The sequence below is a fragment of the Perognathus longimembris genome, chromosome 20, assembly GCF_023159225.1.
Source record: "Perognathus longimembris pacificus isolate PPM17 chromosome 20, ASM2315922v1, whole genome shotgun sequence".
Classification (NCBI taxonomy): domain Eukaryota; kingdom Metazoa; phylum Chordata; class Mammalia; order Rodentia; family Heteromyidae; genus Perognathus; species Perognathus longimembris.
The window spans coordinates 38,177,065-38,192,379 of NC_063180.1; the positions used below are offsets into that span (position 1 = coordinate 38,177,065).

The 15,315-nt window shown below is 57.5% G+C and overlaps 1 protein-coding gene across 1 annotated transcript in view; it reads right to left on the reverse strand.

Annotated features, from left to right (window-relative positions):
• Pcsk6 (proprotein convertase subtilisin/kexin type 6) overlaps positions 1-7,572 on the reverse strand; it is a 93,332-nt gene extending 85,760 nt beyond the window's left edge. The window contains exon 1 of the mRNA XM_048369047.1: positions 7,300-7,572. Within this exon, the coding sequence (XP_048225004.1) occupies positions 7,300-7,572 (273 nt within the window). The remainder of the gene's footprint in view (positions 1-7,299) is intronic.
• Between the last annotated feature and the right edge of the window lie 7,743 nt (positions 7,573-15,315).

Sequence of the window (15,315 nt, forward strand, 5' to 3'; positions counted from 1 at the left end):
CAAGGGGACACCCCAGACTGTACAGCTGGGCTCGTGCCAGTTCTGGGAGCCAGGAGGCAGCCAGGCACTGTGGACCTGGGCTCAGAAGCCCTCTGTGTGCAGGAGGCTGGAGGAGGGGGGCAGGCGTTTCCCATCTGGGCTAGGCTGGGCTGGGGAACATTCAAGGAACTTCTTTCTAGACAGAAGAGTCTGTGCGGAGGCCGGGAGAGCCGGCCGAGCTCGGGATGTTCCCAGGATGGCAGGGAGTTGTGCTAGACACTGGAGACACAGTGTCTGGTCAGCCCTGCGCGGCCCGTGGCCACCCAGGGTGCCAGGCCAGGCAGGGGTCCAGGGGCTCCTGACCCTGTTGACAGTGCAGCGCTCTGATTGGCTCGCTGGCTTCTGCCGAGATGAACTCGAAGGCCTGCCAGGGGAGCGGTCGGCCAGCCATCTGCTCAGGCTGGATTCTCGGTCTGTTTTTGGACTCTGGGGCCTCCCTGGCTCTACCCCCTCTGCAGCTGGCCGGGCTCTAATGAAACAGAAAGATGGTCACTTAACTAGAGCCCTGTCCACTTCAGTCTGTGACCAGCTCAGTAAAATGCCAAATGAAGCCGGGCACCTGCGGCTCACACCTGTCATCCTAGCTACTCAGGAGGCTGAGATCTGAGGATCATGGTTCAAAGCCAGCCCAGGAAAAACGGTCCGTGAGACTTCTCTCCAATAAACCACCAGAAAACAGGAAGTGGCGCTGTGGCTTCAAGTGGCAGAGTGCTAGCCTTGCGTGAAGAAGCTCAGGGACAGCGCCCAGGCCCGCAGTTCTAAGCCCCACGACCGACTGACAAAAATAAAAATAAATAAAATGCCAAATGAGATGCTATGATGCAAGCTTCAAACCCTAATCTTGTCTGGGTCCTTCAGTTCATACCTCTCCTAGATCAGCCCAAAACACAGGGCACCCTTGGCTCAGAGCATAAAACCCAGAAAGCCTTAGATCAAACACCAATACTGCGGAACTAGTTCACATTCTGGGCTTTCCCCCTCGGCCCTACCAAGCCTCCAACACTCTGGCCACAACAAGTTCTGGTCTATTAGGCTTCCCCTGAGAATAAGATGTCATAGTATGACATAACCATTTTCTTCTACTGGCAAATGAATTCTACAGGCCCACCTGAAACTCTGGGCCAGGTATGGGCTGCTCGGGAGCTATTTTAAGTAAAAACTATTTAAAGTCAGTTCACAATCGTTGAAGGCTCTTAGATCTTTTTAGGGCCCTGGCAGGCAGCCAACCTGCATTTGGTTTTTTTTTTTTAATGGTCAGACTCTGAAGCAACAAATTAGCTCAGTACAACCAGGCGAAGCAGAACTGCAAGAGGAAGTGTGGGACCCCTTCCTGGTAACCCTCACTTTCTAAGGGTGTAGAAGATGCAGCTGTGATGGGAAGGATGGAGGATACCTCGTATAACTTGCCTTGCCATTCAGTCACTTGTGTCAAAGGTAACCATGCACAGGGGTCAGAACAAGGCTCCTCTGCCAAGAAATGGGGTAAAGGGTACAGAGAGGGAGGAAACAGGGCCCGGAGCCAGGGGTCCTGAGGGCTGGCTGAGCTGAAGCCACCATACTTCATTTTCCTGCTTTCCTGGATCACCACTTCCTCACTAAGGGAACTGGCCCCACCTGGGAGGACTTGAACTCAGGACCTGGACACTGCCTCTTAGCCTTTTTACTCAAGGCTGGTGCTCTGCCACCTGAGCCACACCTCTACTTCTGCCTTTTTAGAGGGTGTGCCCAGACTGGCTTTGAGTCACAATCCTCAGATCCTGAGTAACTAGAATTACAAAAGTGAGCCACTGATACTGGGCAAAATGGGACGGACTGATTGATTGATTTGCCAGTCCCAGAGCTTGGACTCAAGGCCTGGGCTCTGTCCCTGAGCTTCTTTTGCTCAAGGTTAGCACTCTCCCAGTTGAGCCACAGCTCTACTTTCAGCTTTTTCTGTTTATGTGATGCTGAGAAATCAAACCCACAGCCTCATGCATGCTAAGCAAGCACTCTACTACTAAGCCACATTCCCAGCCCCAAAATGGGAACTTAAAAAAATTATTATAAAGGTGATGTACAGAGGGGTTACAGTTGCATACATAAGGCAATGAGTACATTTCTTTTTCTTTTTTGCCAGTCCTGGGGCTTGGACCAAGGACCTAAGCACTATCCCTGGCTTCTTTTTGCTCAAGGCTAGCATTCTACCACTTGAGCCACAGCGCCACTTCTGGCCATTTTCTATATATGTGGTGCTGGGGAATTGAACCCAGGGCTTCATGTATACGAGGCAAGCACTCTTGTCACTAGGACATATTCCCAGCCCCCGAGTACATTTCTTTTTGAAGTGTTACCCCTCCCTCATTTTCTTCCACTCTCCCCGTCCCCCCTCCCCCCCATCTGCCCAGAACTTCTTAACCTGGGCCAAGAGGTACCTGTTCATTCCCAGCAGCATCGTAATGTATGTGGTGTACTTTTTCTGAGTTGTTTATTGGAGATGAGAGTCTCACGGCCTTTCCTGCCCAGGGTGGCTTTGAACAGCAATCTCCAGATCTCAACCTCCTGAGTAGCTAGGATTACAGGCATGAGCTACCGGCGGCCTGGCTGCTCACATACTTTAAATCACCTAATGCACCCGAAGTGCTGGTGCCATACTTGTTACACTATACAGACAAGAAGAGTTTGTTCCTGTCTAATACAGATGCAATCATATAGATATAGATATACATACATATATATACATACATATATACATAAACACACACCTATACAGAGGCAGTACTGGGATTTGAACTCAATGCCTTGAGCTTGCCAGGTGGACAGCCTACCACTTGATCCTGCTTTATCTGTTGGCTTCCATTACTATCCCAGCAGAAGGGTCTTGCATTTATCCTAGGCCCGCCTGAACCTCAATCTTCCTAGGTGGCTGAGATGGTAGGCGCACATGACCCACAAGCCCAGCTTTTTCTATTGGTGAAGGTATTACATTATAATTTATATAAATATCATCAATGCAACCTTTTTATGCCCTGGCGCTGAGCACTGGTTGGTGCACAACCACTTGAGCCACAGCTCTACTTCTGGCTTTTTGGTGGCTAACTGGAAATAAAAGTCTCATAGACTTTTCTGCCTGGAGTGGCTTTGAACCTCTCTTCTCCGATCTCAGCCTCCTGAGTAGCTAGGATGGCAGGCGTGAGCCACCGGAAACACTTAGCCCTCCTCCTTTCTCAGGCTTGTTTGCTGCCTGAGCCTAATTATTGTTTCATATGGATTCATTTATTTGTGGACTTTAGCTTGCCCATACAACCCTGGCAGGGTGTACCCAGATCTACATTTCATTAGCAGATTAATTCAGGGTCACTTGTGGTAGCTGAATTGTCCTGTGCATGAATGTAATATAACCCTCGGGTTCCTTCACTTTCTTGTTTCAGTTCTACCTTTAAATCGTTTGTGATTTTCAGGAGCTGCTGGCGTAGCTCAAGGGAAAAGCACTTGCCTGGTATGCACAAAGCCCTGGCCTCTACTCCTAACTTAAAAGAAAAAAAAAATCTTGGCAATTTTCTCCCTAAAATTTTCTTTACGATTCATTCCCAAGTCTCTTAAAGCTTGCAATGTTAAGCCGGATGCCGGTGGCTCATGCCTGTCATCCTCGCTACTCAGGAGAATGAGATCTGAGCATTACAGTTCAAGACCAGGCTGGGCAAGAAAGTCCTTGAGTCTTTTATCTCAAGTTAATCACCCAAAAATCAGAAGTAGCGCTGTGGCTCAAAGTGGGAGAGCACAAGCCTTGAGCACAAAGCTGAGAGACAGTGCCCAGGCCCAGAGTTCAAGCCCCAGGATACACACACACACACACACACACACACACACACACACACACGCGCGCGCCAACAGTGTGTCTCAGGTGGTAGAGTTTCATCCTTGAGGGGGGGAAAAAAGATGAGACAAACCCACTAGACAAAGTTACATTTGTTTTCTTTTCTTTTAGGTCCAAGACTGGGACTCAAACTCAAACTGCTGCTTTCACTCACTGGTAGGCTAGCGCTCTACCAACTGAGCCAAGCCTCCACCCCACAAAGCTACGTTTGGGCTATGTTAAATGAGTGGAATTAGATTAACAATTGTGGGAAAGAAAGTCCACTCCAGGAAGACCTGGGAGGGAGGGATGCTAGCAGGTGATCAGCCTGTCTCTTGACTCTGGAGGAAGTCACCAGGGCTTGGAGATCTCAGACCACATTTCAGCATCAGACAAAGGGTAGAAGGAGCAATCCTAGTTACTCAGGAGGTTGAGATCTGAGGATCATGGTTCCAAGCCAGCCTGGACAGGAAAATCTGTGAGACTTTTTATCTCTAGTTAACCACCAAAAAACCAGAAGTGAAGCTATGGCTCAAAGTGGTAGAGCACTAGCCTTGAGCAAAAGAACTCAGGCCCTGAGTTCAAGCCTCATGCAACAAAAACAATTAAAAGGGGCAGAGGACATGGCATAACCATCAGAGCCAACCCACGTGGAGACGTTTGTGTGGACAGCAGCAGCTTCCCTCCCAGGCTGTACCCCCATTCACTCATCTATAAAGTAACGCTAATAACACCTCCAGCTTATTTATGAGTCACAAATTCTCCGGGTTGAGAAAGGCAGTCGGGCTCTGTGAAGCGCTCTCAGGGAGTGGGTAGAGGCTGGAAGCCTGGGCCCTTTCCACATTACAGCACACTTGCAGGGGACGAAAGGCTGGCTTGGGAAGGGAGAGTAACAGACTTTGCCTTGCAGACAGCGCTGATTTCTGATCTCCAATGAAGCCCTATCTCTGTCTGTGAATGTCTCCACTGTAATCCTGTCAGCAAACTAAGTGATCGGGCTACACAGAGCTGGGGAGGCCTCAGATACCCCCAGAACACCCAGGCTGGAAGGGGACACACTTAGGAAGAACCTTTTCACTCACAGACAGCAACTCCAGGGACCACAGTGGACTCAAAGACTCAGAATGACCAGAGCTTAGATGGTTTTATTCCTGGGGATAGGAATTTCCTGGGGGACATTAACTATGCTTCTCTCTTGCAATGTCAAGTGCTCCCAGCATGGCCCGGGTGCTGTGGCTCCCGCCCGTAATCCTAGCTACCCAAGAGGCTGAGATCTGAGGACAGGGGCTCAAAGGCAGCCGAGGGCAGGAAGCACTGTGAGACTCTCATCTCTAATTAAAGCACTTAAAAGCCAGAAGTAGAGCTCTGGCTCAAGTGGTAGTGTGCCAGCCTTGAGTGAAAAAGCATCTAAGGGCAGCATCCAGGTCCTGAGTTCAAGTCCAGTAACCATACTTCCCCTCCTTCCCCCCGCCCCAACAAAAAAAAACAACCTCACAGCACAAGTTAGTTTCCTTCTGTTCCTCTAATTATGGGAGCCCCAAACCCAAGCACTTGGTAATTTTCTGTGCAATTTAAGAGCCAGGCACCAGTGGCTCACATCTGTAATCCTAGCTACTCAAGAGGCTGAGATCTGAGGATCGTGGTACAAAGTCAGCCATGGTGGGAAAGTCTAAGACTCTTATCCCCAAATAACCACCAGAAAACAGGAAGTGGCACTGTGGCTCAAAGTGGTAGAGCACTAGCCTTGAGCAAAAACATTTAAGAACAGCACCCAGGCCCTGAGTTTAAGCCCCATGACCAACAACAACCAAAAAAAAGATACTTAGAGTTGAAGACAACTTGTCAGACATCAGACAGGTAATCTTAGCTACTCAGGCCACAATCTAAAGATCACAGTTCAAAGCCAGCCCAGGCAGACAAATCCATGAGACTGTTATTGCCAATTAACCATCAAAAAAATGGAAGTGGGCTGGGAATGTGGTTTAGTGGTAGAGTGCTTGCTTAGCATGCATGAAACCCTGGGTTCAAATTCTCAGCACCATATAAACAGATAAAGCTGGAAGTAGTGCTGTGATTCAAGTTGGCAGAGTGCTAGCCTTGAGCAAAAAGAAGCCAGGGACAGTGCTCAGGCCCTGAGTCCCAAGACCCAGGACTGGCAAAAAAAAAAAAAAAAGATGGAGATGATAAAAGTGGAGCTGTAGCTCACCTAGGAGAGCATTAGCCTTGAGTGAAAAAGCTCAGGAACAGCGCCCAGGCCCTGATGGCCCAGAGTTCAAGCCCTGGCAATAGCCTAAGAAGGAGGGGGGGGGGGCAAAATAAAGAAAGAAAAAGAGAGAAAGGAGGGAGGGAGAAAGGAAGCGGAGAAAAGGGGAGGAGGAAAGGGGAGGGGAGAAGAGGGGAGGAGAATTGCTGAACTACCTGGACAGAGCAAAGCAAAGTAGCAGGAATGGAGCCCTAAGCAAACAGCATCTTTGATCAGACAACGAACCGGGAGATTTCAAAGCCACCGAGGGAAACGAGTCACTGTCCCCCAAGGGCACGACCCTCCACCCCAGGCTGCTTGTGGACACTTGCGTGGCCCTCGTTGACAGGTGATTGTGTTCTCTTCCTTCGGATGAACTCTGACCTTTTGGGAGGGCGGAGCTGCCCCTTCCCGGGGGACCTCCCCCTCCCCACCTCCGGGGGGGGGGCATCATCGACTTGGGTGGGGTGCAGAAGAAATGTCCCTTCCATCTGGGCCACGGCACCCTGGGCTGGCTTGTGTCACCAGGGATGATGAAACTGAAGTTTCGCGCTGCCGGGCATTCCTGCTCGGGGAGTCCTTTGTAGATTTGCCCGCTGACCCTGACGGACCCCGGGGACCGGACGGGGCGGGGGGCGGGGGGAAAGGGGGGCTGCGACGGCCGCCCCCCCCCCAGCCAGGCCGGGGGAGGGCTCCGCGGTCCCCGCGCCCAGGCCACGCCTCCCCGCGGACGGCCAGGTCAGGGGAGGGACCCGCGGCAGGTCCGCGGCCCGGGCTCCCCTGGGGAGCGTGGAGGGAGGGCGCATGGCTGGGTCCGGGCGCCCCCCCCTCCCCGCCCCCGCCCAGACGGGGACGGGATTCTTGGGCGCGGGCACCGGGACGCCCGGGGAGAGGGAGTCACGCCACACCCCGGAGTCTCATGTCACCCCGAGTGCGGAGACGCCGAGGCCGTCGGGTGCCGTCGCGGAGGCCGGCACGAGCGCCCCGCGCCACGCGCTCCTTCCCCACGCCGGGCAGGTGGCTCCTCCGGCGGGAGCCCGCGTCCCGCCGGCGTGGGGCGCCCTCGACGGCCGCCCGGGACGCCCCCCCCCCCCGGACCCCTCCAGCCGGCGCCTTCCCGGTTCCCGCCCGCCGCGCGGGGGGCCCCCCTCGGAAAGTTGGGGGCGCGGGGCGGGGCGCCACTCACCTGGCCCAGGTTGCGGTAGCCGTGCGCGGCGGCCACGCGGTCGGCGGCCTCGGGGCCCCCGAGCACCCGCACCGCCCAGTGGTTGGTGTAGACGGGGCGCGGCGCGGGCGCGGGGGAGCAGGCGGCGGGCAGCGCGAGCAGCAGCAGCCAGCGCCAGGGGCGCGGCGCGGCGGGCCGGGGCCGGGGCGGCGCGGAGCCCGCGGGGAGCGCGGAGCCCGGGGAGCCCGCGGCGGCGGCGGCGGCGGCGGCGCGGGGCGGCGCGCGCGCAGGCATGGCCGGGGCGGCGGCGGCGGAGCCCGGGCGGCGAGTGCGCAGGGGGGCGGGGAGCCGCCTTTTAAAGCCGCTCCGCCGGGAAGCGCCGCCGCCGCCGCCACCGCCGCCACCGCCGCGGGCGGGAGGGGGAGGAGAGGGGGAGGACGGGGGGGGGAGGAGGAGGGCGGTGGGGAGGACGACGAGGCGGGGAGGACAAGAAGTTCGGGAAGGGGGAGGACGAGGAGGGTGGAGAGGAGGAGGAGGGAGGATGGGGAGAGGAGGCTGGGGCGGGGAGGCAGAGGGGGAGAGGAGGACGGGGGGGGGCGCGGAGGTGACCCCCGACCCCCTCCCTGCGCGCTGCCCCCCTCACCCCCGTCAGGACCCTTCCAGAAACCACCCCGGCTGCCCCAGGAACTCCCCGCAGACTTTACAGAGACCCGGGGCTCAGCCCCGAGCCCTGGGCCGCCCCAGGTGAGGCCACGCCCCAGGTGAGGGCCCTGGACCCCAGCACCCCCCACGCCCCAGGTGAGCCCCCAGCACCCCCCACGCCCCAGGTGAGCCCCCACCATCCCCCACGCCCCAGGTGAGCCCCCAGCCCCCCACGCCCCAGGTGAGCCCCCAGCACCCCCCACGCCCCAGGTGAGCCCCCAGCACCCCCCACGCCCCAGGTGAGCCCCCAGCACCCCCCACGCCCCAGGTGAGCCCCAGCACCCCCCCACGCCCCAGGTGAGCCCCCAGCACCCCCCACGCCCCAGGTGAGCCCCCACCATCCCCCACGCCCCAGGTGAGCCCCCAGCACCCCCCACGCCCCAGGTGAGCCCCCACCACCCCCACGCCCCAGGTGAGACCCCAGCACCCCCCACGCCCCAGGTGAGCCCCCAGCACCCCCACGCCCCAGGTGAGACCCCAGCACCCCCCACGCCCCAGGTGAGACCCCAGCACTCCCCACGCCCCAGGTGAGCCCCCAGCACCCCCCACGCCACAGGTGAGACCCCAGCACCCCCCACGCCCCAGGTGAGCCCCCAGCACCGCCCACGCCCCAGGTGAGGCCCCCACCATCCCCCACGCCCCAGGTGAGCCCCCAGCACCCCCCACGCCCCAGGTGAGCCCCCAGCACCCCCCACACCCCAGATGAGCCCCCACCATCCCCCACGTCCCAGGTGAGACCCCAGCACCCCCACACCCCAGGTGACCCCCCAACACCTCCCACGACCCAGGTGAGCCCCCAACCATCCCCCACACCCCAGGTGACCCCCCACCATCCCCCATGCCCCAGGTGAGACCCCCAGCACCGCCCACGCCCCAGGTGAGCCCCCAACACCGCCCACGCCCCAGGTGAGCCCCCCACCATTCCCCACGCCCCAGGTGAGCCCCCCACCATTCCCCACGCCCCAGGTGAGGTCCCCACCATCCCCCACGCCCCAGGTGAGGCCCCCACCATCCCCCATGCCCCAGGAGAGCCCCCCCAACACCCCCACGCCCTAGGTGAGGCCCCCCACCATCCCCCACGCCCCAGGTGAGCCCCCACCATCCCCCACGCCCCAGGTGACCCCCCCACCATCCCCCACGCCCCAGGCTCGGATCCCAGCTGGCTTTGTTCTGCCCACCGCCCAGACCAGGTTGCAAGCCTGGAAGACACCAGGGGCTGGGGGGGGGGATGGGGGGGGTACCAGAACCAGGGTTGATTGGAGGTGCGCTTGAACCCGCACAAACGCTGTGGGTTCCTCCTCAGCCCCGCTGTCCCTCTCACACAAACTTTGGAGCCAGGCACCGGTGGCTCCGCCTGTAATCCTCCTAGCTACCCTGGAGGAAAGCTGAAGATCACCCAGAGGGTTGTTCAAGGTCAGCCTGGACTTCAGCTCTGAAATAACTAGCAAAGGGGCTGGAAGCGCGGATCAAGCGATACAGCACCAGAGGAGTGAACAAACCATGCCAGCTTGAGGCCCCGAGTTCAAATCCAGGCACTAGCAGGAAGGAAGTTAGGAAGGAGGGTGGGAAAGAAGGAAAGAAGGAAGGAAAGAAAACTTCAGCCTGTTTGATTTAAGACAGGAAACGGCTGGGAATGAGGCTTATGGTAGAGTGCTTGCCTCACATACATGGAGCCTCAGGTTCGGTTCTGCAGTACTACATCCATAGAAAAAGCTGGAAGTGGCGCTGTGGCTCAAGTGGTAGAGTGCTAGCCTTGAGCAAAAAAAAAAAAAAGCTCAAGGAAAGTGCCCAGGCCCTGAGTTCAAGCCCCAGGACTGGCAAGGGGGCAGGTAGGAAAGGAGGCCGGGAGGAAAGGACTCAGCTTCTCCGATGCCAGGGCTCCTGGGCTGTTTCTGAGCAGGGCAGGGTTCACCTGCTCACATGGATGGCCTGGCACATGGAAGTGAGGCCCCAGGCGTACGAGGGGGGCAGGAGGGCAGGATGGGCCCCCGAGGCTCACGGGAGGCCCTTTCCAGCCCCCTGTCAGGAGTCCTCGATTTCGTAACCCACATGATTCACCCTCTCTGCAGGTATGAGTCACCGTGCAGGTCTGGGAGCCCAGGGCCCAGCGGATCACCTGGCCCTGACCCCGGGCCCCTGTGGGAGGCTGGCCGCCTCTGTCCCCTGCACTTTCCACACCCGATGCACACACGCTCTTCCCTCCCCTGGCCCACTGGGGGTCAGCCGCCCGAGGAGCGCACCCCATACCTGCTGGCACGCACAACACCCCAGCGTGGCCTGTCTCTGCCTGGCAGAGAAGGGGCACCATGGAGTCAGGGTGGAGATGGGGGCCTTCTTCTGTCCCCTTCCCACTGGTCCTTCTGGGCAACCCCATGGCACTGGGGTTTGAATTCAGACCCTCTCCCTTGGTAAATTGATGCTATACAACTTGAGCCACGCTCCCATCCCTTTTTTTTTTTTTGGCTTCTGTTCTTTTTCATGGAAGACTTTGTGGGGGGGAGGGGGTTGCTCAGGGCCCTGGACTGAAATCCTCCTGCTCTCTGCCTCCCCCATAGCTAGGATTACAGATAGGCACAGCCTCTCTCCCGATCTCTGCCTCCCTCATCGCTGGGATTACAGGCATGCATCAACACACTTGGCCCCTAGGTCACCTTTCTGGCCAGACTTCTCTCCAGTGGATCCCGCGTTCCACTTTCCTCTGTGTGTGTGTGTGTGTGTGTGTGTCTGTGTGTCTGTGTGTCTGTGTGTGTGTCTGTGTCTGTGTGTGTGTCTGTGTCTGTGTGGCCTGCTTTCCAATACTGCTTGCACACTGCCTGCAATCTCCGTGATCACGGATGTGTCCCCGCCTCTCTAGAGGGCACCCCCACCACAACAGTGATTTTGACAGGCAGAGGGAAGGGATTTTTTTTTTCCCCTCCATAATAATTTGGTAGATTAAGGGATTCAGCCCACTGATCTGAGAGGAGACGGAGAGGGAAAAAAATCGCATCTGAATTTTTATTTGGAGGGATTGAATTTTATTAACAAAGCTCGTCCTGGGGGACTCAACTTTCCCTTTGAGTTGAAAAGTACCTGGGCCTTAGCTTGGCTTGAGCATCAGAGAGAGTCCAGAGTTCCCCAAATGAACATCCGAAATCAAATCACCTGCTATTGATTTACACAGCGACAAGATTAACTCAATCAAGGGGTATCAGCCCTTTGCATGGCGATGGGATCTGCAATAACACTGGGCTCATCGTCCTGCGGGGAGGGAGCGGATTACTCCCACGGGCTCCGCTCTCCAGATGGCCCGGATGGCCATACCTATGCGGAATGGGCGGGGGGGGGGGGGGGGGGGGGGGGGAGGGGCTTCTGTTCCCCAAGATGGAATTACGCCAGCCTAGGGAGGGACAGGAAATGGATCAGAAAGGTAATTAGAATCTGGCTGTGCCTCAGAAGTCAAAAAACACAGTACTGGGGGATTTGAACTCGGGGCTTGACATGCTAGTGGCCACCTGTACGCCCAGCGACTGCAGAAGTGGAGGCAAAGTTCGTTTGAGATCTTCTATCAAAAGCAGATAAAGCCAGGTGCCAGTGGCTCATGCCTGTGGAGGCTGAGATCTGAGGATCGAGGCTCAACGTCAGCTCAAGCAGACAAATCCAAGAGACACTTACCTCTGTTTAGCGATCAAATAGCAGAGCTGGGCTCTGGCGGCTCACATCTATGATCCTAGCTACTCAAGAGGCTGAGATCTGAGGACCGAGGTTTGAAGCCAGCCTGGGCAGGAAAGTCTGTGACTCTTATCTCCAACTAAATCACAGAAAAAGCTGGAAGTGGCGCTGTGGCTCAAGTGGTAGAACGCTAGCCTTGAGCAAAAGGAGCTCAGGGACAGTGCCCGGGCCCTGAGTTCAAGCCCCAGGACTGGGGGTGGAGGGAAGCAGGAAGTAGAGGTGTGTGGTTCAAGGGGTTGAGCAAGAAATCAAAGCAGGAGCACAGGGCTCTGAGTTCAAGCCCCAGTACCGGCACACATGCATAAAAGCAAATTAAAAGCGAAAGAAAGCTGGGTGCTGATGGCTCATACCATAATCTTAACTCCTTAGGAGAGTAAGGTTGTTAGGATTGTGGTTCAAAGCCAGCTTGGGTAGAAAAAAGTCCAGAAGATTCCTTCTCAATGAAGAGCTAGATGTGGTGGCACACCTGTTATCCTAGCTACCAGGAAGCCCAACGCGAGGGGCTCTCACCCAGGTACACACGTAGGCAGGAAGGGAAAAATCACCGGCAAAAACCTGTACTGGATGCATGGCTCAGCGGTAAGAGCTTCCGCTTAGTAAGTGCTGGGTTCTGGGTTCAAATCTCAATGATGGAAGGGGGAGAAAAGGAGGAAGAGAAAATGCAAATGCAGAAATGTGATGCATTAAGGTTGGAGGCGTGGCTCAGCTGGTGGAATACCTGTCAGTGAACAAAAGCATGAGGGGGAAAAAAAAGGAATGCGATGCTTGTGTTTCCCTCTTCCTGAAGAAGAAAGGAGGAGGAGCCCCGGGGAGGTGCTGGGGAACTCGGTACTCCTTTGCCCACAGCCGAGCCCCTCACAGCCAAAGCGGGGTTGCAAAGCCCCAGCTGGGACCCCAGGGCGGCAGAAGCCTTGGAGCAACTCCTGTTTCACGATTCTCTTCACACAAGGATGGGTTTTGCAGTCAAGGGTGTCTCCCAGCAGGGAGAGGCGGCTCCCGCCTACCCTCCCAGCTGCTCAGGACCTTCCGTGGGTGGGGAGATCAGATGTTAGCGAGACCCCATGTCAGGCAGTAAGCAGGGCTTGGTAGTGCACAACTGTGATCTCAGCTTCTCAGGAGGCAGAGGTAGGAGAATCTAGGTCTGAGGCTTGCCAAAGGCAAACCAAACAAACAAACAAACAAACGTACCCTATGCAGGGTGGGCTGGCCTTGAACTCTCCATCCTGTCTCCACCTTCCAAGTCTGGCGCTACCATGCCTGGCTCAGTGGCTGGGCAGTCTGCTGCTTAACTCCCCCCTCCGCCAGTTCCTAGAGACCCCATAACCTTCTCCCCTTCCTGCTGCTCTCCCTGAGCCCCTCTGTGAGGTCCAGCAGTTAGCCACTCCACCCCACCCCCTTCCCCAGCAGGCTGAAAGGAGGCCCTGCGGTCCACCCAGCACGGGCACCCCCGTGCCAAGGCAGCTGGAAAAGAAGCCCAACCACCCAGACTGGTCCTGCTGGACATTAGTCATCCCCAGGGCCCGCTCCTCCCTGCCCCCTCCTCCCCGCCCCCTCCTCTCCCCTCCCCCTGCCTGCCTCCACCTGCCCCCCTCCACCTGCCCCTGCCGTGGGCTCCCCTACAAGCAGGGATGGGTCCCTGCTCTGCTGAGCTCCTCCACCCTGTGCTGGGCCCCCCAGCCCAGCCGGTGCTCCCTCTCCCTACGCTCTCCCCCCCCCACTAGATTATCTCTGCGCATGTGCAGTCACACAGCTATCAGAAAGGCCAGGGCCGGGCCTGTGGCTCACGCCTGTCATCCCAGCTACTCCAGAGGCTGAGAGGGAGGCTGAAAAGTCCACGACATTTATTATCTTCAATTAACCACCAAAAAGCCAGACGTGGAGGTGTGGCTCAAGGGGTAGAGCACCTGCCTTGAAAAGATAAGAGGCAGCCCCGAGGCCCTGAGTCCAGACCCCAGGACTGGCCCAAAAGAAAAGGAAAGAAAAAGAACCCCCGTGTTTCCTCCAGCCATCCGGTCCGGCTATGACTCCCCTTCAGAGCAAACTCCACCACCCTCTTGTCGGTCTCCATGCTGCCGGTACTAAAGGCAGACCCATCCGGCTCACACCCGGCGCTCTGCAGGCATGGCGCCCCTCAATCCAGTTTGGGGAGTGATCAGCAGATAAGATCTGGGCCGAGTCCTGACCCTGAATCCTGGCAACTGTCAAAGGAGAGGAAGACACCCCGGAGGCGGTGGCCCTTCCACCTGGAACCTGCGGAGCTGGGAGCCACGCCCGGCTTTGCTTCCTGGGCTGGAGGCGTGGGGGTTGGGGGGGGGCCAGCCCGGGGGGGCCGGGGGCCTCACTCTACATGGCGCCCACGGGCTCAGCTCCTTCGTTTCTCCTCCGTCTCTGGCCTCTTCCATCCAGGGTGGCCCGCTGACATCCTTACCCCACCCTGCTCCGGGAGGGGTTCCGTGGGGCACCCCAAATGTGCCCTGGCCCCTCCCCCTTGCCCGGCTCTCCTGACAACTTCCGGTGGTCAGAGGGGAGTGGGGTGTCCTCTGGCTGCAGCCAGGCCCCCTGGACAAGGTCCCCAGCTGTCCCCCAAGCCCTAGTCCCTAGGCACTCTGCACAGCACCCAGTCTCCCAGCCAGCAGGGTGGAGCCCCAACACCTTCTTGTTCCTCCTGCCCCACCCCAGGCCCGGGGATCTGCTAGTCAGACTGGCCACGCAGGCCCGGCCACCCCGGAGGACGAGGGGCTCACACCGGCTTCCCAGGGTCCCCTAGGGCCGCAGAGGCCTGGCCACGGGAGGGCCACGGGCATGCGTGGGGACTGGCCTGGCCCTCCTGGCAGCAGCCTCTGGACAGCAAGACCCTCCGGTGAGGACAAAGCTCGGGTGGTGGGGGCGCCCCCTCCCTGCCCACCCCAAATCGCCGAGCTGCTCAGAGAATCTTTTTTGTTTTTGTTTTTCTCCAGCAATACTGGGATTTGAACTCAGGACTTCTCACTCAACTTGCGTGCATAGCAGGTACTCTACCCCCTTGAGCCACACTGCCCATTTGACTTTTTGCTGGTTAATTAGAGATGGAGTCTCATGGACTTTTCTGCCTGGGCTGGCTGGCTTTGAACCAAGATCCTCCGGATCTCAGCCTCCTGGACAGCTAGGATGACATGCGTGAGCCTCAAGGACAGGTGACTGTCACCCGCCACCAGGGTTCCAGTGCCAGGCCCTCCGTAGATATTGAGAAAGCAAGCCTTCTGCTAGTGGATGGGGCAGCTGAATGATACCCTCTTCCTGTGTCTATGAAGGAACTCCACCATCCAATGGAAATATTCCATTGACAATGAGCGTGATGGAGCACTTAGGAGTGTGTTGTGTCAACCTAGGACAGTGCTCTCTCTCTCTCTCTCTCTCTCTCTCTCTCTCCCTCTCCCTCTCCCCCTCTCCCTCCCTCCCTCCCTCCCTCCCTCTCTCTCTCTCTTTCTCTCTCTCTCTCTCTCTCTGTGCGTGCTGGTCCTGAGTAGCTAGGATTACAGGCGTGAGCCACTGTCCCATCCTCGGATTAAATGCTTCTACAGAATGATGGGAAGGAGGGGGAGGCTAGCCTGGGATGGCTGTCAGAAGAAAAGAGCAAGCATGTGA